The 23,902-nt window shown below is 50.1% G+C and overlaps 1 protein-coding gene and 1 long non-coding RNA gene across 3 annotated transcripts in view; both read left to right on the top strand.

Annotated features, from left to right (window-relative positions):
• Positions 1-567, top strand: part of LOC109278381 (uncharacterized) — a 250,607-nt gene extending 250,040 nt beyond the window's left edge. For both annotated transcript variants that reach the window (XR_008419333.1, XR_008419334.1), the window contains exon 3: positions 195-567. This is a non-coding gene — a long non-coding RNA (uncharacterized LOC109278381). The remainder of the gene's footprint in view (positions 1-194) is intronic.
• Positions 568-6,020: 5,453 nt separating this feature from the next.
• The window catches only part of XYLT1 (xylosyltransferase 1), a 306,010-nt gene continuing 288,128 nt past the window's right edge, over positions 6,021-23,902 (top strand). Inside the window, exon 1 of the mRNA XM_053894433.1 lies at positions 6,021-6,554. Coding sequence (XP_053750408.1) covers positions 6,216-6,554 — 339 coding nt within the window. The 5' untranslated portion in view covers positions 6,021-6,215. The remainder of the gene's footprint in view (positions 6,555-23,902) is intronic.

Consider the following 23,902-nt stretch of genomic DNA (forward strand, 5'->3'; position numbering starts at 1 on the left):
TTTCTCTTTTTTTATGGAATTTTTCCTGACCCATTCCGTATACTACACCACCAGTAAGATGAGTCTTTGTTAACCAGGGTTTGAGAAAATCCAAAATGGCAGAACACCTGCCATGAATTAAGCGGCATTTTTCACTTATACATCCCAATGCATATATATGAAAACAGAGCTCCCATTATTTATTTGCCCAACAGATGATGCTTGGTGTGTGGAAAGAATCACAGCCCTCTAAAAGTCGCGATTTGTGAGACAGCGTATGAAACACTCCAGTGGCCTTCCGTCCATGAGGGAGGGACCAGCCCTGACCCCGCCCATTGTTGTCACTAGCAGAGGGCTCATGGCTCTCTGTTGTTCCTTGTGCACATAAGTAACTGGTCTCAGCCCTGCCTGCCCACGAGAATGTAAGTCCCATAAGGACAAGGCCCAGCTGTGCCCCCCTTCACTGCTGTATCCTCAGCATGAGCACTGTCCTGGGCATCGGGTAGGTTCTCAGTAAATATTTGGTGTAGTCCTGAATACAGGACTTGGCACATAGTAAGTGCTCAATGAATATTAGCTCTATCTCCATTATCATCACCACCACCATTTTTTAATTTTATTTTTTAAAGTTTATGTATTTATTTTGAGAGGGGGGAGTGGCAGAGAGCGAGAGGGAGAGAGAGAATCCCAAACAGGCTCCATGCTGTCAGCACAGAGCCTGACGCAGGGTTCAGTCTCACGAACCGTGAGATCATGTCCTGAGCTGAAATCAGGAGTCAGACGCTTAACCGACTGAGCCAAGCAGGGGACCCTAAACAGTTACTTTAAAGAAAAAGAAAAGATGCCTGCCACGCTGGACCTGGAGTGGGTCCTTCTTTCAAACAGCACAGCGTTGCAGGGTAGGGTACAGGCTGTGAGAGCTCAGGGGTCGGAGGGCTGGTGCCGTGCAAGGTCAGATAATCCTGCAGGCAGTATGGTGGTTTCTGGTTTTTCACGCGTCCTTTCTTCAAGCAGGTGTCTCTTCCTCTCCTCCATCACCCCCAGCCCCGCCCCACACCTGCTACCCTTGCCAACGGCTGGGGGTTCCTTCTGCACAGAATGGATGCCAGCTCCGCTTAGGACCCCTCCTTTTCCTTGCTGTCTTCAGATCTTTTCTGTGGGAAAGTCTGTGGCCAGAGGAAAGTTATTTGCTACCTAGAGCTCCCTCTGCTGATACACCGGGTGGACAATTCCCTGGAAAAGCAGCCTGTGTCAGAAGCACAGCTGGGTGTCTGTCTGGCAGGACGTGCTGCCTGCCTGTGTCTGTGGTCTGACCAGAGACTATTTCCTTTTCTTGGGTGGAGTGGGGGGGGGGGAGGGGGAGTACAGGTGAGGCGTGCTTGTGACCTCACGTGCTTCGGTGGGCCAGGGGTGGCTTTCGGCATCCTGGCTCCTCTGACCATCATGTGCCCAGGGACCACGGTGCTTTGCATGTGCTTGACTGAGAGAATCAGAGATGCCTAGGATGCGACCACGTTCTGTGCATCCTCCCACTAACACTGCCAAACAGGTGACCCATGTTTATGATGTCTGTGTGATGTTGAAGTGAAACCAAGGGAGAGGTGCTAAATTTTTTAAGACCAAAGTCAGGGTCACAACAGAGCCTGGGTCAAAACAGGCTCTAATAAATCAAAAAGAAACAGACACATTAAGATTAAGACAAATTAAGATAAAAAAAAAAAACCCATGTATTTGACTACATTTGACTCTTAGGCTGAAGTTTATCTAAATTCAGAAGGCATGTCATGCCCTAGCTCTCTGGTACCTTCTGTGAGGAGTAGAGAAGGGGAGAGCATTTCTTTACAGACCAGCCTGCCAATATGAGCAGGCTAACATTCCTTCAGTGCTGCCACTGGCCAGTGCCAATATTTTATATGAAATAAAGGACACTCTGTTTTATACTCTACCCTGATCCCTACCCCCCAACAGCCTTAGGACAGAAGTATTATTTTTCTTCATCTTTTATGGACTGGAATAATGAGGTTCGGTAATGTTAAGCAACTTGCGTAAAATCACACAGCTAAAAAGTTGCTCAGATAGTTATGGGTTCTGCGAAGCACTTGTAAGCACCAGGCTCTAATCCACCAGCTGGTGTTTATTCTATGCCTGGAGTTTACTCTGTGCCCTGCACTATGCAAAGTGCCAGAGAGAGAAGAGGTCCTTGCCCTTGGGGGGACTTAGAGTCTTTTGTCAAACTGGAGGACTAGATTTAGTGCTGCTTCCTCCAGGCAGCCTTCCCAGACTACCCTGCCCACCCCCCTCCGATACCTATGGAAACTCATAATTGACACTTTCCTACTGTTTGTTAACGAAATGAAAAATACCTAACATTTACTGAGCACTTATTATGTTCTGGTCTCTATACAAAAACCCTGTATATGCGTTATCTCATCTAGTCCTTCTGAGAAATCTATGAGAAAGGCCCTTTTAATACCCCCCACTTTACAGATGAGGAAACTGAGGCATAGAGAAGGTAAACAATGGATGCCAGAAGTCTCAGTTAAAAAGCAGCAGACCTGGGCACCTTGAGGGTGAAGACCCCTCTTCCCTGATTTCCCTCCTGGTCTCCAGCAGTGCTGGGCACACCCAACAGCTCAGAACTAATTGCTGACCGATCTTCTCTCCCCTCATTTGAAACTGATGATCAAACAAGAAATGGGTGTGGGGTTGTGGAGGGAATCCCACAAATCAGTTGGAACTTCCTTAGAGCTCTGGCTCTCAGTTAACATGAGAATAAGAACCGTATTTAAAAAGAAAAAATTCCTTAGGGAATCTTCTTAATATCTATTTTTCTCTTGCCCAGCGTGGTTCCTGGCGCATAATAGGGTCCAATATATCTGTGTTGAATGACTGAATGAGCTTTAAAAATTCTAAAGAGACTTGCTGCTGTTGTCACGGCTGCTGCTGCTGGAGTATTTCAGCCCCGTCTTCTACATCAAGCTCTGTGTAGATGCTCCAGGTGCTGTCTGTCTGTCTTGGGGCAGGAAGATAATCTCAGCCACCCTAGTAGCTCGCCTTCCTGCCCTCCTATCTCAGGTGATTTTTCATCCTGAAAACCTCACATAAGCTGTTTATGGCATCCATAACCTGCCCAGAGCTTTTAAACCTCTTTCTTGCATGGCTTTTTATGAGTTGAGATAAACAAACAACTCTCTCTCTCTCCAGGGACTGGGAGGCCTGGATCTTTAACCTCACTCTTTCAGCCTGTGGCCCCCAGGGGAGCTGAACCAAAGCATGGGCCCCAGAAGACCATGGTTAAACGTGTCACGTGCAGGAAGCAGATAACATCGTTGCTGTTTAGAGGAAAATGCAGCAGAGACCTTGAAGCAGAGACAGGCTGGAGGGAGCCGATGCCAAGAGTCCCCAGGGCAGCCTCTGATGGGATTGGAAAGCTCTGTTTCGACACCAAGGAAGAGTTCTGGGGACATGACATGATGATGCTGGGGCCCATCTATCTCATCCAATCCATCATTTGGCATTGAAGACACCAAATTATTTGGAGGGGAGTGACCTGCCTAAAGTCATGCAACATCGTGGCCGCATGGGATAGACGATGGTACCTGCCTCTCCTGTACCACTGCCCTCCTGCCCATAAGACCATCATCCCTGTAGAACATCCGGGTGGTTGCAGGGAAGCTAGCTTCTCCCCAGTGCCCACGATGGTGTATGGGACCTCGGCCCAGCTGATCAGCACGTTCCATGCTCCTGGCTACCTTGCTTGGTTAGGGGTGACCTGTGACCTAATACTAGTTCAATCAGAGAGCATCTCTGCACCTTTGAGGAGAATGCTGGGAAACAGTGACCCTCCTTCCTCTGGGCTACAGATGAACAAAGGATACAAGTAGTCTCAGCAACTGATGTTGTGACATGAAGAGAGAGCCTCAGGATGAAACAGACGCCATGAAAGGCAGAGAGCAGAGATGGGAAAGAAAAGGAATTCTAGGTCATCATTCTGAGTTGCTGGATCAAACCTCACCTGATGCCTGATGTCTTTAAAATAATCAGTTACATGATCCAGTCCACTCTATTTTTAAGACAGTTAGAACAGAGATTTTTATTAATGATAACCAAAATACTCCCAAGTGATAAATAGATGACAGAAGGCCAAAGAGCTTGCCTCTTCTTCTATCTCGCTCCTGGTTAGGTGGGCTGAACCCAAAGGGTCTGCCTCTGTGCCTTTCCACAGGCCTGGCCAGGCTACAGATATTCCAAAGGCTGAGTCTAATCTGCAGTTTAGAATCCCGGCTAGCTGGTCGTTTACACTCTCGGTTCAGGGAAGTGGGTTGGCTTGTTATATGGGTCCAGAAAGCATTTTCTAGGAGGTCACTCCCACCCCACCCTCAGGAACCAATAGCACTTTGTGCATCTCTCTCAAATCACACTGACCTCACTGCTTTTTAATGACCAACACCTACATCGGGATCCCCTTTGGACTCCAAGCTTGCTGAAGGGGAGACTAAGCCTTACCTTTGGATCCCTGCACCTGGCCCCGTGTGTGACACAAGTCTGATGTTCACGGATTCTTGACGAGTGGATGAAACCATGTCTTTCCCCTCTCTGCCTCCCTCTCTGATGGATCCTGTTTATTCCTGTACTTTCTTCTCTTTAAAAATTAGGATGAGGTTTCAAAGCACCGCAGACAAGATGCAAAGCATTCGCCCCTGCGTCCCCGATTTACAAACCGGGGATTTGCTCTGCTACTGTCTTCTCATAGTGCTAAGGCCTGTCCGGGACACCCACTCCCTCTCTCTGCTCACCATGGGTTCAGGGCTGCCGTGTATAAAGCCCTGGGCGAGAGGACAAGGGAGGGAAAGAGTGGAAAGACTGAGTCAGAGAAGGCTGGGGATGAAACTTGAGTCCGTTGGGCTCATCAGTCTAAAATCTCATTGACAGACAGGGAAGCTCGGGCCCTGGGAGGAGTCCTCCTCGCTCAAGGTCACGGGGACAGTCCAGCCGGGATGGGAAGGAACTCCACTTTACAAGGCAAGACCCGTGCCCCCAGAAGCTGAACCCCGCACAGACAGGAAGGTAGGCTTCGGGACGGATGGGAAGAAAGACTGGCGGAAGGCTCAGCGGCCAGACCTGGAAGCTTGCAGCCTTTCAAGGTTGAGACACTGCTCCAGTGGGTGCTCCCTTCCCAACCAAAGCCCTCGCTCGCCAACTGGGTTTGGAGTCTCTTGGCTTGTTTGTCCTTAGGGACCAGAGAAGTGACTCAGTGAAGCACTTAGTAAGTACATCGTTGGCTCTGGAGGGTGGGGTGTGACTCAGGAGCCACTCACAGAAACTCATTCATAGCCTCCTCCCTGCCCCTTCAAGCCAGGGATCCAGGGATCCGCCGCGTGAGACCCTCCCGCGGCTCTGACACTCCTGATCCGTTTCTCACGTCTCCACCTGCCCAGCCGTCTGTGTGCCGGTGGAAGACACCTGGACTGCAAACTCCTGGGCGGGGAGTCCGCTCCGCTCAGCGGCCTCCTGCTTGCTTCCCTCGTGGGAGGCAGGGTCTCAGGACCCCCAGATCTCCCTGACCTCCCCTGGATTCTGAGCGGGCCCACCCTCACCCAAAGCTTCCCCTGCTCTTCTGCCCTCCCCTCCCTCCCTGTGTCGTGGAAACTGTCCCCTTCTCCCCCACCCCGCCGCGACTCTTGCGGTGGAGGGTGTCTGACCTCTCTGCTCGCCCCCACCCCCTTCCTTTCCCTCCTCCTCTTTCCTCCCTCGCTCCGCCCCCAGGCCCCGCCCCCTCGCCACCCCGGCCCGCGTTCCCCCCCACACGCCCCCCCCCCCCCGGGCCCCCGGGCCCCCGGCCCGCCACCACCCCCTCCGCCAGCCGAGGGCTGTGTGGGCGCGGGGGGGGGAGCCCCACGGGCCAGGCCCCCGCCCGCCCTGCGCGCCCCCTCCCCGAGCGCGCGCGCCCGGCGGCCCCCTCCGCGGCCTCCCGCTCCCCGCCTCCCCCCGCCTTCCCCTCCTCCTGGTGACGTCCGGGTCCCTGCCCGTCTGAAAACTCCGCGCCGCGGCGGTGGAGGCGGCGGCGGCGGCGGCGGCGGAGGAGGAGGAGCAGCGGCGAGCCGAGGCGGCGGCGGCGGCGGCGGCCCGAGCGCGAGCCCGAGCGGCAGCCGGCGGCCGCGGGAGCCGCGGGGAGCGCGGGGGCGGCCCGGAGCGCCCGGGGTCCCCGCGCCCCGCTCGCCCGCCGCGCTCCGAAGATGGTGGCGGCGCCGTGCGCCCGGAGGCTGGCCCGGCGCTCGCACTCGGCGCTGCTCGCGGCGCTCACCGTGCTGCTGCTGCAGACGCTGGTCGTGTGGAATTTCAGCAGCCTCGACTCCGGGGCCGGGGAGCGCCGCGGGGGCGCAGCGGCCGGCGGCGCGGAGCAGGCGGCCCCGCGCCGGGAGCGTCGGGACCTGCCCGCCGGGCCGGCCGCAGCCCGAGGCGGCGGCGGCGGAGGAGGAGGACGGGGGCCCCCGGCGCGGGCGCGGGGAGGCGGCCCCGGAGAACCCCGGGCGCAGCAGCCGGCCAGCCGGGGCGCACTGCCCGCGCGGGCGCTGGTAAGATGCCCTTTCGGCTCGCGTCCCGGAGGGAGGGGGGTGTGTGTGTGTGAGAGGGAGGCAGCCCCGACCCCACGCCCCCCACGCCCCCCACGCCTCCGCCAGCCCTTGAACCCAGGGCGGCAGACTGGGACTCCCCAAGCCTGCTGGCTCCACGTCCCTTTCCCTGGAAGCCGGGGCGGGGTCCCTGCCGAGGTTCGGGGGCCGTGGGCTGCCCCATCCCGAGTCTGAGGACTGCCCCCTTGGGGTCTGGGGAAGTTGTCTCCAGAGGAGGCGCTTCGGGGGTTTTCGGAGCCTGGCCGGGTTCCCGTTCCCCGTCACTCTTGCTGGGCGCCCCGACTTGCACTGTGCATGTGGGTGTTGGTGCCTCGCTCTCTGTCTGAGTGCGTGGATCGTGCCCGGGCTCCTCAGCCGCTGCTCATGGGCGGTGCTCACAGCATCTCTTCGGGTTTTTGCTGAGCTGAGTGCAGAGAACTCAGGTCCCTGCTTGGGGTCTCCTGGTCTTGTCCTGGCCTCAGCTGGGGTCTGGGATCGGTATCCCACAGCCCCAGCCGACTCCCGGAATCAGGATTCAGCCTTGGGCGCCTGGTCTTACTTCTCGGGCTCCCGTCTGCCATCTCTGGCTGTCTGAGACTCGTGTCTCTACCTTCTCCGTCTCTAACCTTGTACTCTCCCCGGTGCCCTCTCTGACTTTCCTCAGCCTGCTCTCCAGTGATGGGGCATGCCCCCTTCTCCTGGATGATGGTTCTGTTCCCCGTGTCTCCTGTGTAGCCGATTGCCGTCACCACAGCTGTGTGTCTGACCACCTCATCACGACTTCGGCTCTCGTGGGTTTTCTTTGCTTTTCCTTGGGTGTGAACAGTCTGAGCTCTGAAACTGTTTTTTTCTGCAGATCTTCTGGGGCCATCTGGGTGTCTACCTGTTCTGTACCCCCCGCCCCCTTTCTCCAGGGATGTCTTTCACACCTTCTCTGGGCTGTCTTGCTGAGAGCCCACAGAGCTAGGACACACAGGACAGGAGGTCAGAGTCCCCAGCTCTGGGCCAGGCTGTCACTGTCCTGTGGGTGTGAGTGACTGTCTTAAGGAATAACAACGTGCAGGGTGTCTGTCTGTATCTTCCTCATGCCATCTGCCTACAGGGATTCTCCTAGTCCTTGGGGGACATCAGATGCCAGGGGTTAGTTTTAGGATTCTTAGCCACTGACTGAATACATATCTGTGTCGTTCGTCGCTCTGGGAGCCCTCACTGAAGATTGTCTTCAGGCACAGCGTGATGCTTTTTGATCTGTTAAACTTCTTTGGAATCGGCGGCGACCCTCTTTGCCAGAGCGCGGCTTTTTGTGCCTGTGGGCAGAGCAACCCCAGGACGTGATGTGACGGCATTTCGCTAGCTTGTCTGCGTGGGTAGCAGGTAGATGTCTTTCCCTCATTTGTAGAGGTGGGGGGAGACTGGAGTGAGATTCCCGATGGAGAACCAGAACATTCCCAATGTCCTGTGGCCGTTTATTTACAGAGAAGAGTATTCCCAGATGCTGTCTTTGAAACTCCTGGGGTGACTTGAGATATGTTTGGGCAGAAACTCAGTGAGAGGTTCTTTGTGGATTTGGAGCCCTCCCGGAGAGTGGGGTGGAAGAGGGCTCGGGATGTGCACCATTGGCCCGGAATGGGAACGTCTAGGATGAACATGGGGGCATGGGGCTTCCTATAGCCTTTGCATCTGGGGTTCACACAGGCACCAAGAGGTATCTTTGGGTGCAGAGACCACATGTTGAAAAAAGTGGAGAGAAGGAAGGAGGCCTGGATGGCTGATTTCTTCCTGGGTCCTTGACATTTTGAGTACTCTGTCCACACTCCGTGTGTGTGTGTGTGTGTGTGTGTGTGTGTGTGTGTGTGTGTGTGTTTAATGTCCTCCTCTCTTCTCTCTGGGTGTCTACCTGCCGTGGTTAACTGTTACCTCTCCTGGATTTGTATTTTACTTTCTCGGCTTGTCTGTCTCGTCTCTTTCCCCTGCCCCACGTCTACCCCCCTCACCCTGCTAGCTCCTGAAATCACAGCGCAGACACGCTGGATGGAGCCAGGGGTCGGCCCTCCCCTGGCTGTGCCCACCCAGCCCCTGCCCTTCCATGGGGCTCAAGGAGACCAGAAGAGGGCAGGCTGTTCCCAAAGTCCGATGTCGCCTGAGCTTGGGTTGCAGTCTAGGAGAGGACCAAACCTTTTCCAGAGCCCCTAAGGCCCTTGCAACATGTGGTTTCTCTGCAGACCCTGCCAGGGCTGCTGGCGGGATGCTTTGGGGGGGTGGATTCAGGAGTGGGACATGAAAAAGAAAATTCCCTGTGATTTTCCAGGTGGCTCACTTAAAGAGCTGGTGAGACGCATGCTTGGGACATGATGCTTCATCTCTGCGCTCTGTGGAGGGTGGGGCTCGGGCGGGCTGGGCAGGGGGGGTTCTCGAAGGCAGAGGGAATCTGTCCCTCCGCCCCCCCCCCCCCCTTGGTGGTGCTGGTGGGTGTGTCCCAAAGAGTGTCAGGCAAGCATTGCCTCTAGAGCGTTTTCTGAAACAAGACCTTGCTGCTTCCTTGTGCCCATGGCCCCGGAGCTTCCGCACTCGCACCTTCTGTGTCTGGGGAGCTGCGCCCCAGTGGAAGGACATGATTATATTTTTGGTGCATCTTAAGAAGCCAAGAAGAAACACGCTGTTTCTCCAGCAGACAGAGTCAGACACAGCATGAGGATGGCCACAAGATGAGCATATCTAGAAAAGATTTCCAAGCTCCCGTGTCCCCCTCAGCCTCTTCCAAAGCTCTTAAATATTAGCATTATCAGGTGGCTTGCTGCAGAGTTGTGGCCGAGACGCCGATTCCTTTCCTGGGTCTCCAGTAAGCTGTGGATTTGTCTGTCGCCTCAGAATTTATGAAACAGATGGGCTCACTTATCGAGGGAGGAAAAACACTGGGGAGAGTGTCAGAAAGCTCACACTCCAGTTTCTGAATAGACTGGGGAGAAGGGAAAGAGAGCTGTGTGCGTCAATGTCAGGAGAGTTTCTTTTCTTGCCCTTGGCCTCCAGCGAGGCCTCTGGAGGTCCCCACGTTTATTGCTTGTGCCCTTAGATAAACTGCTACTCAGTAAGTTTCATTTAAGGAACCGAATTTTTAATTGCCCTCACACACATGCGTGCTTAGGATGGTGTTTCTGTGTCGACTGACCCCTTTGAAATGTTGATTTTTCGGCAGAAATTCCTCATATTCCACATTGCTCAGATAACTCAGGACTTTTTCAGACCTTGGCAATGACTTTGAAAAATTGGTTTGCAGTATCCAGATCACCTCTGCTTTTAACAGCCTGAGAGGTGTGGCTTCTGTTTTTATCCAAATGTTTCGAGACCAGAGAGAACAGAGGATATTTTATTGATGGTTTGGTTTTTTTTTTTTTTTTTCACACTCTCAATGGGGTTTTATTTTGCTTGAGCAATACATTACACTTTGTATACAGAAATACGCATCATTGAACAATATTTATCTTACTGCAAATGTTGCCATCTGCTTAATCATATACTGGAAAATATTAAATAGAGTAGATAAATAAAAGCAGAAATTATTAGACATGTAGGTGTATGTATGTAATTGTGTATATATGTTTGCTTTCCTTCCAGTCTCCTCACACTTTAGATATTCTCTCTAGTTTATTAGTTTATTAGTTTTCTTTTTTGAGAGAGAGAGAAAGAGAGAGAGCACAAGTGGGGGAGGAGTCAGAGAAAGAGGGAGACACAGAATCTAAAGCAGGCTCCAAGCTCTGTGCTGGTAGCACAGAGCCTAACATGGGGCTCAAACGCGCAAACTGTGAGATCATGACCTGAGCCAAAGCTTAACTGACTGAGCCACTCCGGGCGTCCCTAGTTCTTTTTTTTTTAATCTTCTGAAAGTTTGCATGACAAGATACTTGCTCGTCTGCAAATAAGAAGCCAAGGTGTAAGTCCCTGTTTCCTGGGGAATCATCCAACTTTGATCCATAGGATCCTTTCTTTATAGGAAAGGAAATATGGTGTTTTGAATTATAGCAGACACCTGACATCCTCTGTGTGTGTGTGTGTGTGTGTGTGTGTGTGTGTGTGTTTCCCAGAAAACAAAATATTCTTAAGTATATCTCTGTAGTCAGGGGCTGCCCTCTCACCCAGAGCTATTTATGGTCAGTGGGGCCATAAATCTGCCTGCAGAAAGACGAAAGGTGCACATTGCCAATATAATCGGACGGCAGGCACAAGGTGCACTGTGTAAGGGCTGACCTCCTCTCTGTCTTTTGGTTAATCCTGCCCTAAGACTTGTCACTTAGGAGAACGCTCCCTTCTTTTTCTTTTTCCCTTTGCATTTCCCCATTTCTGTTGACTGTGGTCCCCATCTTTCAGAACCAAGAAGACACTTTGGAGAAAATGAAAAATAAAACATAACCTCAATCCCAACAAACTCCAAGTTCAAAGGAAAAGGCATGGGAGCAGGACAAAAAGTCATAGCACACATGAAAGAGACCTCTGTGAAGTGTCCTTGGGTCTGAGACACCTGGGTTCAAATCTGGCTCTGCTCTTGGCCATCTCCATGACCTTGAGCAAATCATTCTGCTCTGCTCCTCTGAAAAGCTGGGCTGCCTCATAGGGTCATGTGAGGATGAAGTGTATTCATACATGTGAACTGATTGGGGCCTGGCACACGAAAATGCTCAAATGTGAGCTGTTGTTCTTAAAAAGAAAGTCTTAGTATGTTTGAAAATAAGCAATTTTTCGCAATTATTCATTTTCCCATGGAAAGTGGGGTTTGAATGAAATCCAAGGCAGTAGAGTGCGTCCAACACTGCTGTGTGGGCCAGACTTGGAGAAGGATAGAATGTGCTACAGGGAGGAGCACTAATATTTATTGAGTGCCAGCTGTATGCCAAGCATCCTTGAGATGGTTTGCATAAATTATGTTATTAAATGCTCACACACACATGCAAAAAAAAAAAAAAAAACCCACGATGGAAGGAGGCACGATTCAATTTACACAAAATTCTTTGCAAATATTGCCTTACTGTCTAAGCCAGTCTTCCCAGCTCTGTGGGATAGGACTGTTTCTGTTCCCATTTCACAGATGAGGAAACCGGCTCAGAGAGGTGAAGCACCTTCTCACTAAGAGCCCTGTGCTAGGGAGTCCCAGACCTGGGATCCAAACCCGAGTCCGCCTTCTTCCGATGGACCTACAGGTTTCTGAGCACCTTGTGTGTGCGGTTCTTTGAGAAACTCTTCGTGCGGCCAAACTGTTCTTAAAAATCTTGAGACCACTTTTCTCACTTCTCACCGCAGGTTTCCAAAAAATGTGCCGACCCTAGAGGAGGAGGAGGGCTGCAGCTTGCATTGAATCAGACCCCTAAACAATGACACAAATAGGGAATAGGAATAATAATGATAATGACTCTCCAGAAAGCAGTTATAAGGTACCAGGCACTGTTTTAAGCGCTTCTTCTGTATTAACTCATTTATTCCTTCAGCGAATTGTGTTACAGTTGTGACAGTTGTGACAACAGTCATGGTGCTTAATGGAACTAGGCCCTGTTCTGGGTGTTTTACAAACATTAACTCATTTCAATCTCACGCTGCAGAGGAAACTGAGGCACAGGGAGTTTCAGAGACTTTTCCAAGGTTCACAGTTAAAAATGGCAGAGGCAGGATTTAAACCCAGGCATTCTGGGCTCTTAACTCCTCTGTTCCACACCCTCCCTCTTCTAAGCATGTTGAGAAGGTCCCCAACCTTAGAATCACAATGCTTCAAGGAGGCACAGAGGTGGTTGATTCTGTCACAATGCCCAGCCCCAAGCATGGATTTTTATGGTCCTAGAATGGTAGGTTAACACCCTAGAGTGAAACATGCAGCGTCCATACAAGGGTTGAACTTGAACTGCTAAGTTGGCCCAGAGGAAGGAGTTTTGAACTCCGCTCTCTCTAGCCAGGAAAGGAAGGAAGGAGGGTGCAACACAGGGTTCCTTGCCCAGTGGAAATAGCCCTTCATTCATCATCAACGGGCTTCCTGCTTCTGCCCCCACCCAGTTAAACTGCTCTGTGGTTCTTTCCGGAGGAGCCCATGACTTGCCCCCGAGAGCCTGGGCGAGGCAAGGAGGTATCTCTAAGAACATGCAGGTCGATTGTCTCATGGCACTTCCTTCCGCCAACAACAGAAACTACCCGTTTGCCCGCAGATAGTCATCAGGTTGTGCCCCTCTGATACTTGTGGTTAATGTTGCCTCCTCCCCCTACTGGAAGCCAGAGATGTTGAGAAGAGGGAGATAGGGAGGGTGGATGGGTGTCACCTTGACCCGCTCGACACTGGAGTGAGCAGGGAGACTGGTATTATTAGCATCAGGGCCTATGAGCCCAGACAGCCAGCCAGGTGGGGAAGGAGGGCAACTAAGGGCATTTCCAAAGTCTCTTTGGGAGGAAGATCTCCCCTTTCTGGACCCTCTTTGGGCAGTGAAATGGGTTTGTTCTGTCTCTGGCCCAGTTTGTCGCAGCCAGATGACTGCTGGCTTATCTGGGTATCTAATCCAGGCTAATGAGTCTGTGGATTCTAATGACGAGCGTTTCTCCTCCCAGGGAATCCTTTGCTGTAATCCTTGGCCAGGAGAAACACTGGTTAAGCCCAAAGGAGTCAAGCTGATGGGGTGGAGAGGTTGATGCAGGGGTCCTTTCCCCAAGGGGCGTGGCCACTGTAACTGTGATCATAACAGTGAGGAAGGTGAGCAGGATCTCTCTTCGTTGAAAGTTTACCTTACACCAGACCCTGTACAAGTACGAGGAAGACGTGATCTCATGAATTCCTACAAGGTGCCACAGCTCAGTCTCCTCTGTTTTACTGATTACAAATAATAACAACTAAGGCAAGAAGTTGGATGGAAGTTGAACAGCTAAGAAGTGGCCAGTTATAGGAATTGAAGGTTGGTGGTGACTTCACATACTGTGTTCTTAATCTCTGTCCCCAGTTGAGTAAGTCCCTTGTCCCTCCCTCTCTCCTCTCACATCTGTTGATTCACAAGTGCACCTGTGCTTACATCCATCTGTGCATGCATTCATCCATCCATCCATCCATCCATCCATGCATTTATGCATCCATCTATCCATCCATCCATCTATCCATCCATCCATCCATCCATCCATCTATGCATTTATGCATCCATCTGTCCTCCATCTATCCATCCATCCATCCATCCTCCACTCCAACAGTGAGAGCATGGCAGGCACTCTGCCCAGCACTGCCACGACCTTTATGAACAGGACAGATGTACTCCCTGCCCTTGGGAGGATCACTGCAGTGAGCTTCCATCAGGTGAAGGGTAGCGCCATTGCCGATACTCAGGCTATCAACAGAGAGGTTCCTTTCGAATCCTAGCCTAATTCACTGCTGGTTTCACTTCCCCAGAGTGGCCTCTTGCACACAAGAAGAAGGTTTCGTCTGGACAGGTTGGGGGTCAGGAATGGTGTGATTCAGGGGCCTGGAAGCCCTCAAGTCTCCCACCAATGCCCCAAACTGCCTAGCATGAGGTCTGGACTGCTCCACTCATGGGGCTCAAGCTCTTCATATTGCTTAATAAGGAGCCTGGAGATTAGCAGTGAGCTGCCTGAAGGTTGCAAGGGGAGCAGGTGGTCAGAGGCTGTGGGGCCTGGGAGGCGTGTCCTGTGATGTTTGCGGGCCAGAGGGAGTGCTCTGACATTTGGAGTTCATAGCATCTGAACTCCGCCATTCATATCTGTGGGACTCAGATGTGTTACTTCAGCTCTCAGGGGCCCAATTTTCTCATGTGCAATGCACGAACCATGAAGGCACCTACCTGGGAGGGCCTGGTGATGAGGCACAACTCTGGCCCGTGATCAGTGCTCCCGTTTTCATTCCTGATTCGTACCCTTTGGGTAGGTTTTGTTTGGCCACACAGTATATTAAAATAAAAAGGCACTGAAGTTTGAGGATTAAGATATGCTATAAAACGATACGGATTATTGGAATTCCTTTAAAAAGTCACAAGATCTGGCAGTGCGGGGCCCACATTCTTGCTTGTTTTTCAACTGGCCGGGCTGTGGAGGGACTGTTTCTGAGACCCTCCAGATTCCTGAGACCACTCCCCACCCTGCCCCAAGATCTTTTCTTTCCCCTCTTGTATCTGACTGGCCCCTTTAGGCTGCTGAATTTGCAACCTCTCTCTGGAAGATGTCCCTGTTAAAAATAAGTGCCTGTGGTCACCTGTCAATTATCCCCATGCGGTTTATTCACAGCACTTACTTACCTGACTGCTTTTGCTTGCCTTGGGCATGATGGAAGTTCTCTTCCCTTTCTTGCAGTGGGTGAATACTCAGAAGATGCAAATTCTTACAAGGATTAGGCCATTGTGAAGGCAGCAGTCCTCAACATTCTACAAGTCTGGTAAACCAGCACGCGGAGAACGTGCCGTTTTGAATGGCCTGCCTTCCCCGCACAGCCTCGCCCCACAATAGCATGTATCGGGGTGTTGAGGGTTTCCTGAGAGCTGGGCACGGCAGGTGGAAGAGTGGAACGTTCTACTGGAGCACCTTGGCTTGGATTCCAGCACTGTCAGGGACCAACTGTTACTTCTGTCTTTTTTTGTGTGCCTTTTTGGCTCTTCTGTCAGATGATTAAGCCCACTGCCCACCCTGGGTCGAGAGGACCTAATTCGATGAATAGATGAGAATGTGCTTGGTAATCCCTAGGGAACCAGGAACCAGTGAATGAGGGAAATCACTAGAGACTTCCCACCCACCCATCAGTGTGCACGTTAATTCACCAGGTCACTTGAGCTGCCGTGTGCAGGGCACTGTGCAGAGCATGTGGGGAAGACAGACGGGCCTCCACCCTTCATGGACTTGATGGTCGTGGGGCAGGGTGACCCCTAGATAAACAGAAACCAGAAAAAATTTAAAAATCAAATTGTTACAGGGACACCTGGGTGGCTCAGTTGATTAAGCGTCCGACTTTGGCTCTGATCTGTTCTGATCATGACTTTTGTCATGATCTCACAGTTCCCGAGTTCAGGGCCCCGCGTCGGGCTCTGTGCCGACAGCAGCCTGAAGCCTGCTTCAGATTCTGTGTCTGCTTCTCTCTCTGCCTCTTCCCTGCTTGCGCCCTGTCTCTCTCTCTCTCAAAAAAAAAAAAAAAAAAAAAAAATTACCAATTTTTTTAAATAAAAAAAAAAATCAAATTGTTACAGGCGTACCAATGGAAGCAGTTGGGGAACTGAGAGAAAACAGGAGGCAGCCGGTGAGGATTTTTGGAGGGTGAGGTGGATTAATTTTATTTAGTTTTGGTTGATGGACACCTTTTGCCAGAGTAGCTCCAGACTGGTCCCAGGAATCCCAAGTGTGGTTTGCACCCCAGTTCTGATCTGCCAGTGATTAAAGCAGCTTTTTCTTTTTTTTAATATTTGTTTTAAGTTTATTTGTTTATTTTGAGAGAGACAGAGAGACAGAATCCCAAGCAGGCTATGTAGGGTCAGTGGAGAGCCCGATGTGGGATCATGACCTGAGCCCAAATCAGGAGTGGGATGCTTCACTGACTGAGCCACCCCCCTGCCCCTTAAAGCAGCTTTTAATAGAGTTTCTGTCCATATCTCTGCAAAATTTATTCAGTTCTGAAATTTGAGGTATATTCTTTTAAGTGTTTTTTTTTTTAACTGAAATGTACTGCATAAACAAAAGTGCACATTATTCTAAATGCACACCTCAGTGGGTTTTCACAAACTGAACACACCCGAGTAACCCACACATCAGACCATCCACCACAGCCCCCATGCACACCGCCCCTGCTGCTTGGGTGAATGTTTTTAAAACTTGTAATGCTGTTTGTTTCTTTAAACGTGTATTAGGGAAAACATACAAATATAACCATTCAATCAAAATGACAGCTTCAGGGCTCTTACTGCTTAGCATGTGAGTAAAGCAGCGTTTAAGTACAAAAGGTTGGTCACCACGATGAAAATGCGTAAGCGAGAGCACCAAGCCTTAATTGTATCCTAATGATGGCATCCATTTTGGTGGTTAATGACAAGGAAGTGCCCGAATGACCAAACTTTGGTAAATGTCAGGTTAACCCGCGTGAAGACACTTTGTTCCTTTGGTAAACAGCAGTGCCATTTTGTTCTGACGTTTGAGTGGAGGGGATTTAAGTCACACATTAGGAACTGTGCACTGGGTCTGAGCGGAATCTCCCTGATGTTCTCATTTGCTGCCTGTGTCGCTCCTGCAGGAATGGGGCTCCTCCGGCCCGTCTTGGGGACTTGGGTCTGGGTTCTTCATCTGCAGCTCTTAGATTCACGCTGCACGCTGGCCTCGCTTTGACTGTGTATGTCAGCCCCCCATGTGTTGTCACACATGGACTTAACCATGATGAATGCGTTCCCAGATGGGCCTGTAATGACTCCGTTAACTTAACCCCGAATCAAGACTCTCCTGTCCAGAACCAGGGTAGCAGAAACCCAGTACAGCCTGAGTAGCAATTCAGAAGGGCAGCAGAGACAGCTAATCAGTTCATAATGAGCAAGGAGACAAGCAATGAAAAGAGAGCCCAAGGACGGCATGATAGTTTCACAAAGTCTCAGCACTCAACCAGGCTCATGTTAATAAAATAAACAAATGTTTTTGGTCACGGAGAGCTAATGTGTACATTATTTAAGGATAATATTAAAACCAGATTAGATGGGTCAAGTAACACAGTGGTTCCCTCATTAAGCATCTTCTCTTTGGAGATGTGGGAAAGTTGCTCTCTTTCTGTTTTTCTTCTTTCCTTGTGAAATGGGGCTTTATTAATTAGAGATGTAATGGGAAATCTTTTTTTCTTTTCCCCCAGACTAGTGGCTGTTTTCTGTTTATTTTTTAATGTAGGACCATGCTTTGCAGATGTTCTCTTTGAAATAAAAGCCTATTCATTGTCTCTCTTTCTCTCTCTCTTTTATCCCCAGCTCCGAAGGGGCAGCCGTTGTAAAAGACACAAACAGAGAACCCCATTTACTTGTCATCAGGCGGTTACAGAAGATTCCATCCCTGATGTAAAATACTCTCATTACCTGCTTTTTTTCCCCCCTGTAGCCCCATTGAGGGATAGTGTTTGAATTGTTGCATCTGATTCTCTCTTGTTTAGAAGACGAGGTGATGACAGTGAACGGGTTAGAGAAGGTAACGCGGAGGTGGGGCGCATTCACGGAAAACGGCCGGGTTTGCAACTGGGCCTGGCCTGGATTCACTCTTCTGAGGTCAAGAGGCTGACTGCTGTTTTGACTCTCTTTTAGGGTAAAAAAAATAAAAAATAAAAAAAACAAATCACGTGGAGCAAACAAACCCTCTGTTGGAAGGACAGCAGGCGGTATGAACCCCCAACAAGAGTGGACACTTTCTAGAAAATCCCTTTGGGCCACAGATGGAATAAAGGCAGCACTGAATTCTCTTTCTCCTTTTTCTTCTTCTTTTCATTGAAAAATCTTAAATCACTGGCCAACATTTAAGAATCAGGGATTTCAAGCAAACATCGAATTTGGGGTTCCTGTTTAAAAATGTGAAGTTCTGGCCTTCCTTCCCATAGAAGTATACATTTGAGGAAAGGGAGATAGGGCTGCCCCTCCCTACTTAGGGCCCCACTCTCCAGTTTGCCCGTCTCCAACCTGCCCGTCTGCTTTGCTTAATTGTGGTACCTGGAAGACTGCAGTTAGGATTTGAGTGTACGGCTGTCAGAATCACGCTGAAGAGGAGGAAGAGGCCGGTGAGGGTCATTGCTCTGGTAGATTAAACGTTCGCTGGGTTCCTGACGCCGTGCTACACGGCATCTCCTGGGCGATCTCCCCGAATCCTTACAACCACTTTATGACGCTGTCCCCATTCACAGATGAGGAAACTGAGGCATGGAGAGGGTGAAGAATTGCCCAAAGTTGCAGAGCAGTACCCTTGGCGTTTGAACCCAGGCAGTGTGATCAGGGAGCCTGTGCATCAGATGCCGTGCGTGTGATGCACAATGTTTTAACAGAGCAGCTCTGGTTAGGAATTCTTCAGAACAGCTCTGCGGGAGGGTTGGCACTGTTTGTTTGCCCATTGCATGGATAGAAATACCAAGGCCCAGCAGCGAGTGGGTCACCCAGCATCAGACTGTGAGGGAAAGTGCAGAACATGCCCCTCTAAAGCAAGGACAGGCATGGAAACGACTTGGACCTGGGCACTGGGGAGGTTGGCGTCTGGCCGTGGTAGGAAGTACTGTCACCAAAGCTCCCGTCATCCTGGCACACAGAACAGGGCAGGGGGGACGGCCTGTACCCTCTGCCTATCGACTCAGAGCAGAGAGGCAGCATCTGGGGGTAATATTTTGATAAGTTGCTGATTTGTATTAAAATAATAATTACAGCAATCATTACAAGCATGGGTTTCAGGGAGACTCGGCTTCTGGCTGCGAGAAAAAATAATTAACTGCATATTCTCTCAGTCACACGGAAGCCAGGCTTGGCCTTTCTCCTTTGTGTGGGTCCAGCACAGGTTTCGGTGCGGGGCCGAAGGCCACATGTTTTGCCAGGTGCTGTCTCTGGTAACGCGGGTGATGGCAGATTGCCATGCGAGGAGGAACATTCGGCGAACACCATCCTTCCCTACAAACACCAGGGGAAGCAGCCTGCCTGGAATCTGATGGTAGCACCTTCCCTTAAATCAGGAAGCGCACCTCACCCTAGAAGGAAGTAGGATAACAGCTGGAGGAACGGGGATTCAAATCTACCCCGTATTAAGCACTCCAGCACCGACTGGCACCTGACTCTAGCACAGGATTCGTAGCTGATTTCATTGGATGGCTGGATTCTCTTTACGCTTCTGTTTTCGAAGCGGATCAAATGGGCTTGCCTTGATTTTAACAACTTTGCTAAGTTTCTCTTGAAATAGAACACACCTAGTGAAAAGACACAAATCATAAACCAGCTCCACCAGTGGCCATGCTCGAGTAATCGGGACCCGGATCCAGAGCAGAGAGAGTGACAGCTCACCGCCCTTCCGCGCCCCTCGAAGAAATCCTTTTCCTTCCTGCTTCCAGTACCTGCGTCTCCAGGGGGAAACCTTGATCGTGATCTGACCCCGTAGGTTACTCCTGCATCTTTGTAGAAACAGAATCATGCTGTCTGTTCAATTCTGTGCCTGGTTTGTTTTGCTTAGCATTATGTGAGATGAGAGTGTGTGAGATTCTCTCAGAACATGGCAGACTGCAGCCCCCCGAGCCAGGTCCGGGTTGTCTGTTTTTTCACACAGCCTGTGGGCTAAGAATGCATTTCACGTTTGTGAGTGGTTGGGGGAAAAAAGAAATCAAAAATAGAATAACATCTTGGGACATGTGAAAAGTATGTGAAATCTAAATTTCAGGGTGCATACATAAAGCTTTATTGGAACACAGCCACATCCAATTCATTTACATCCTGGCTGTGGCGGATTTGCCCTGTGATGGCAGAGTTGAGTAGTCTGGACCCAGACCACATGGCCCACAAAGCCCAAGGTCTTTACTGTCTGGCCATCTACAAAACCTTTTGCTGACCCGTTTCCTGTACTTGTAACTGCTCGTTCACGTTGTTGTATGGCATGTCATTGTGGACTATAACACAGTTTACATATCCATTCTGTGTATGGGCCTTTGGGAAGTTCCCAGTTTCGGGCAGAGTGCTGCTGTGAGCATTTTCATGCAGGTGTTTTCCAAAAAAAAAAAAAAAAAAAAAAAAATATATATATATATATATATATATATATGTATATATGTATGTATATATATATGTTATGTAAACATTTATGTTAGGTATATACCTAGGAGAGGAGTTGGTTTAAGCATCGCTTTTGTTTTTCATGGCTTGCTTTTCACAAGTGTATTTTAATTCGAGAGTCTTGGTTTTCCTGCTCAGTGATAACTTCTGTGTGTTGAGACTCCAGAACAAGGCTTACTTTCCAGCAGAGTAATTAGGCTTGCAAAATGGAGGGTCCGTAGAACCACCATTCTTTAATGGACTGCCATCCTTCCAGCTCAGTCTTCAAGGATGTTGGGAACATGCCTGACATTAACTGCTTTAGCCGTTTTTGGGAATGGTGCCACCATTTAATTTCTTCTGCTGAAGCCGCGTCGTCCAAATGACTCTTATCTTTATGCGGCAAAACAGGTCTGGCAGAATTAGGCAAGTTTTTCCGATGTCACTTTCTGCTCTGATTGACTTCTGTTTATCTCTTGTTGCTCTGCTTTCCTTGCTGGGAAGCAGAGGAATACGGCTCGATGTCCCCAATCAGATCTCAAGCCCAGGGTAGCGTGTGTCATTTCTCATTGAAACACTGTGCTGAAATGTGCCTTCGGGGACTGCCGACATTGTGCGTGGCCTCAGCCTTGGAGCTAAGACCCCTCACCCCCACCCCCGAGGAGCTGCCTTGTCAGTGTCGTGGAGCAGGCGTGGGTCCTGTGTCTGTTCCTGCCCGCTCGCCCTCTTCCGCATGACGCCCCACTTTTTCTGGCAGAGACACTCCCAGGGTGGGGAGGACAACGTCAGGATTCCCCGGGATCCACCCATCTCTCAGGGTTCCTCGGCACTGCCTGAAAAATGACTTAATATTCTTTCTGGGGCTTGTCGCAAGAGCTGCGTCAGCTTCCTTTTCTAGCCAGCCCACTTTTCCCAGGCGTAGAGTCCTGCTCGCCTATAGGAGCCTGGCTGCTGGCTGTGCCCTGGTACAATGAACCCACTTTAGGAAGCTCGCCAGAGACCTGCTGCTGTGTTAGTACTCCTTTGAGAAGAAAGTTGGATTCAGTGGTGAAGGGGTTAGTGGAATTGACAGATGGTCTCAGCTATCATTTACTGGTATACCTGACTCCGTCTCTGGCAGCCTCAGTTTTAGTCTTTAAAATGGGGCTACAGGGGCACCTGGGTGGCTCAGTCGGTTGAGTGTCTGACTTTGGCTCAGGTCATGATCTCTCGGTCTGTGAGTTCCAGCCCCGCGTCGGGCTCTGTGCTGACAGCTCGGAGCCTGGAGGCTGCTTCGGATGCTGTGTCTCCCTCTCTCTGACCCTCCCCCGCTCATGCTCTTTCTCTCTCTGTCGAAAATAAATAAACATTAAAAAAATTAAGTTAGCTTGTCATTTAAAAAAATAATAAAATAAAATAAAATAAAATAAAATAAAATAAAATAAAATAAAATAAAGTAACATGGGGCTACGCAACATCAGTGCCATTGTGGGTGTGATTCCTGAGTGTGGGATTCCTAGATCAGACACCCTTAATCCTTAAGTATAGTTCTGGGCCCCCCACCAAGTTAATGGTTTGTTTACCTCTTTTATAAAGGTGTGTGTGTGTGTGTGTGTGTGTGTGTGTGTCTGTCTGTCTGAAGCTATGTTTATTCTAGGGGATGGCCTTTTCTTTTTATTTATTTTTAAGTTTTTATTTATTATGAGAGAGAGAACAGGGGAGGGGCAGAGAAAGATGGAGAGAGAGAGAATCCCAAGCAGGCTCCATACTGTCCGCACAGAGCCCCATGTGGGGCTCGATCTCACTAACCGTGAGATCATGACGTGAGCTGAAATCAAGAGTTGAACGCTTAACCTACTGAGCCACCCAGGCACCCCAGCCTTTTCTTTTTAAAGGCTATTGTCTAGATGTGTTAAGATACTGTAATTAAAATTTGAAATTCATTTGTCTTGAGAAATCTAGTAGATTTCAAAAGTAGAAATCTGTCAGGCCACACTCATAAAACAATAAGATACATTTATTTTATTTAAAAATTTTTTTTAACATTTATTCATTTTTGAGAGACAGAGTGCGAGCAGGGGAGGGGCAGAGAGAGAGGGAGATACAGAATGTGAAGCAGGCTCCGGGCTTCGAGCTGTCAGCACAGAGCCCGACGTGGGGCTCGAACTCACGGACCGCGAGATCATGACCTGAGCTGAAGTCGGATGCTCAACAGAGTGAGCCACCCAGGCGCCCCTAATAAGATACATTTAAAACTAGCCTCTCAGAGGCAGTCACTTAGAAATTCAAACAAAGAGGGGCGCCTGAGTGGCTCAGTCAGTTGGGCATCTGACTTCTGCTCAGGTCATGATCTCACAGTTTGTGAGTTCGAGCCCCGTGTCTGGCTCTGTGCTGACACCTTGGAGCCTGGAGCCTGCTTCAGATTTTGTGTCTTCTTCTCTGTCTCTGCCCCTTTGCCACTCTCTCTCTGTTTCTCTCTCTCTCAAAAATAAACATTAAAAAAAAAAAAGAAGAAAGAAAGAAACCTCTTCTAAATAACTGTCAAATCAGAGAAGAAACCAACCTGGAATTTTTGATCATGGGGTGATTAATGCAAATAAGAACACCTCATTTCAAAACCCATGGGATGAGGCTAGCCCTGGGCCCAGAGGAAAATTTATAGCCTATTTCAAAGGCACTTTAGTTTTTGACGTGAAATGTGAAAGATTAAAATGATTAGCACACGAGTCCACTTTTTATTTTAGTTTATTTTTTTAATCATGGAGAATAAACAGAAAGTAGGAAAGGGCCATAAATGAAAATAAAAACAGCAATTCATGAAACAGCATGCAAGTATACAGGCATTGCACTGAGATCCCCTCAGGACTCTGAAGCACAGAGTGTTGGTCTGGTTCCTCCCGGAACCTCCCGGAACCTGGTTCCTCCTCTGCAGTTGTGGAGTCTGTGAATAGGCTGCGGGTTCCTTGTTCCTAAGTGGGTGGTCAGTGCTTGTGTTGAGGCTGTTGGACGAAGGAAGCAGTGAGGAACAAGGGGAGCCCGTGCAGTTCGAAGTTACCTGGGCCAGTGGGTGCGATGTTGTCTCGGAACCTGCCCACATCGAGGCAGAGCAAACCTTGTGTCCTTTTTCTCCTACTGGTCTCCTTCCTCCTGAATAAGGAGGCTGGCTGGGCCTGCCTGGGTCTTGTAAACGCCAGCGTTCTCCTTGTCCTGGTGTTCACTACCTGCCAGGGTTGGGTGGGGATTGGAGAGTGGTCCCTGGGCAGATGGGTAAGAGGCATCTTTCCCATTAAGCACAGAGCTGGCTCCGTGCAGCAGAAAGGGGATGCTGTCCTGGTGAGCAGGGGGTTGACTTCGGTATATTCCCAGCAACATCCATTGGCGATCTCCCAGGTATCGTGTTCTAAAACTTTTACACGAGTACATGGCTGTATAGATTTGCCCCGGGCGTTCACCCGTGCTGTTTCATTCAGCAGATGTCACCGAGGGCCTGTTGTGTGCCAGGCACTATGCTAGAAGCACTGAATAAAACAGGGGCCCTGCCTGCCAGTAGCTCATGTCCCGGTGGAGGGGACCAATCAGTAAAGGAAGGGGTCACCTGGACAG

This window comes from Panthera pardus, unplaced genomic scaffold (assembly GCF_024362965.1).
Source record: "Panthera pardus isolate Hobbes unplaced genomic scaffold, ASM2436296v1 HiC_scaffold_5, whole genome shotgun sequence".
Taxonomy (NCBI): Eukaryota; Metazoa; Chordata; class Mammalia; order Carnivora; family Felidae; genus Panthera; species Panthera pardus.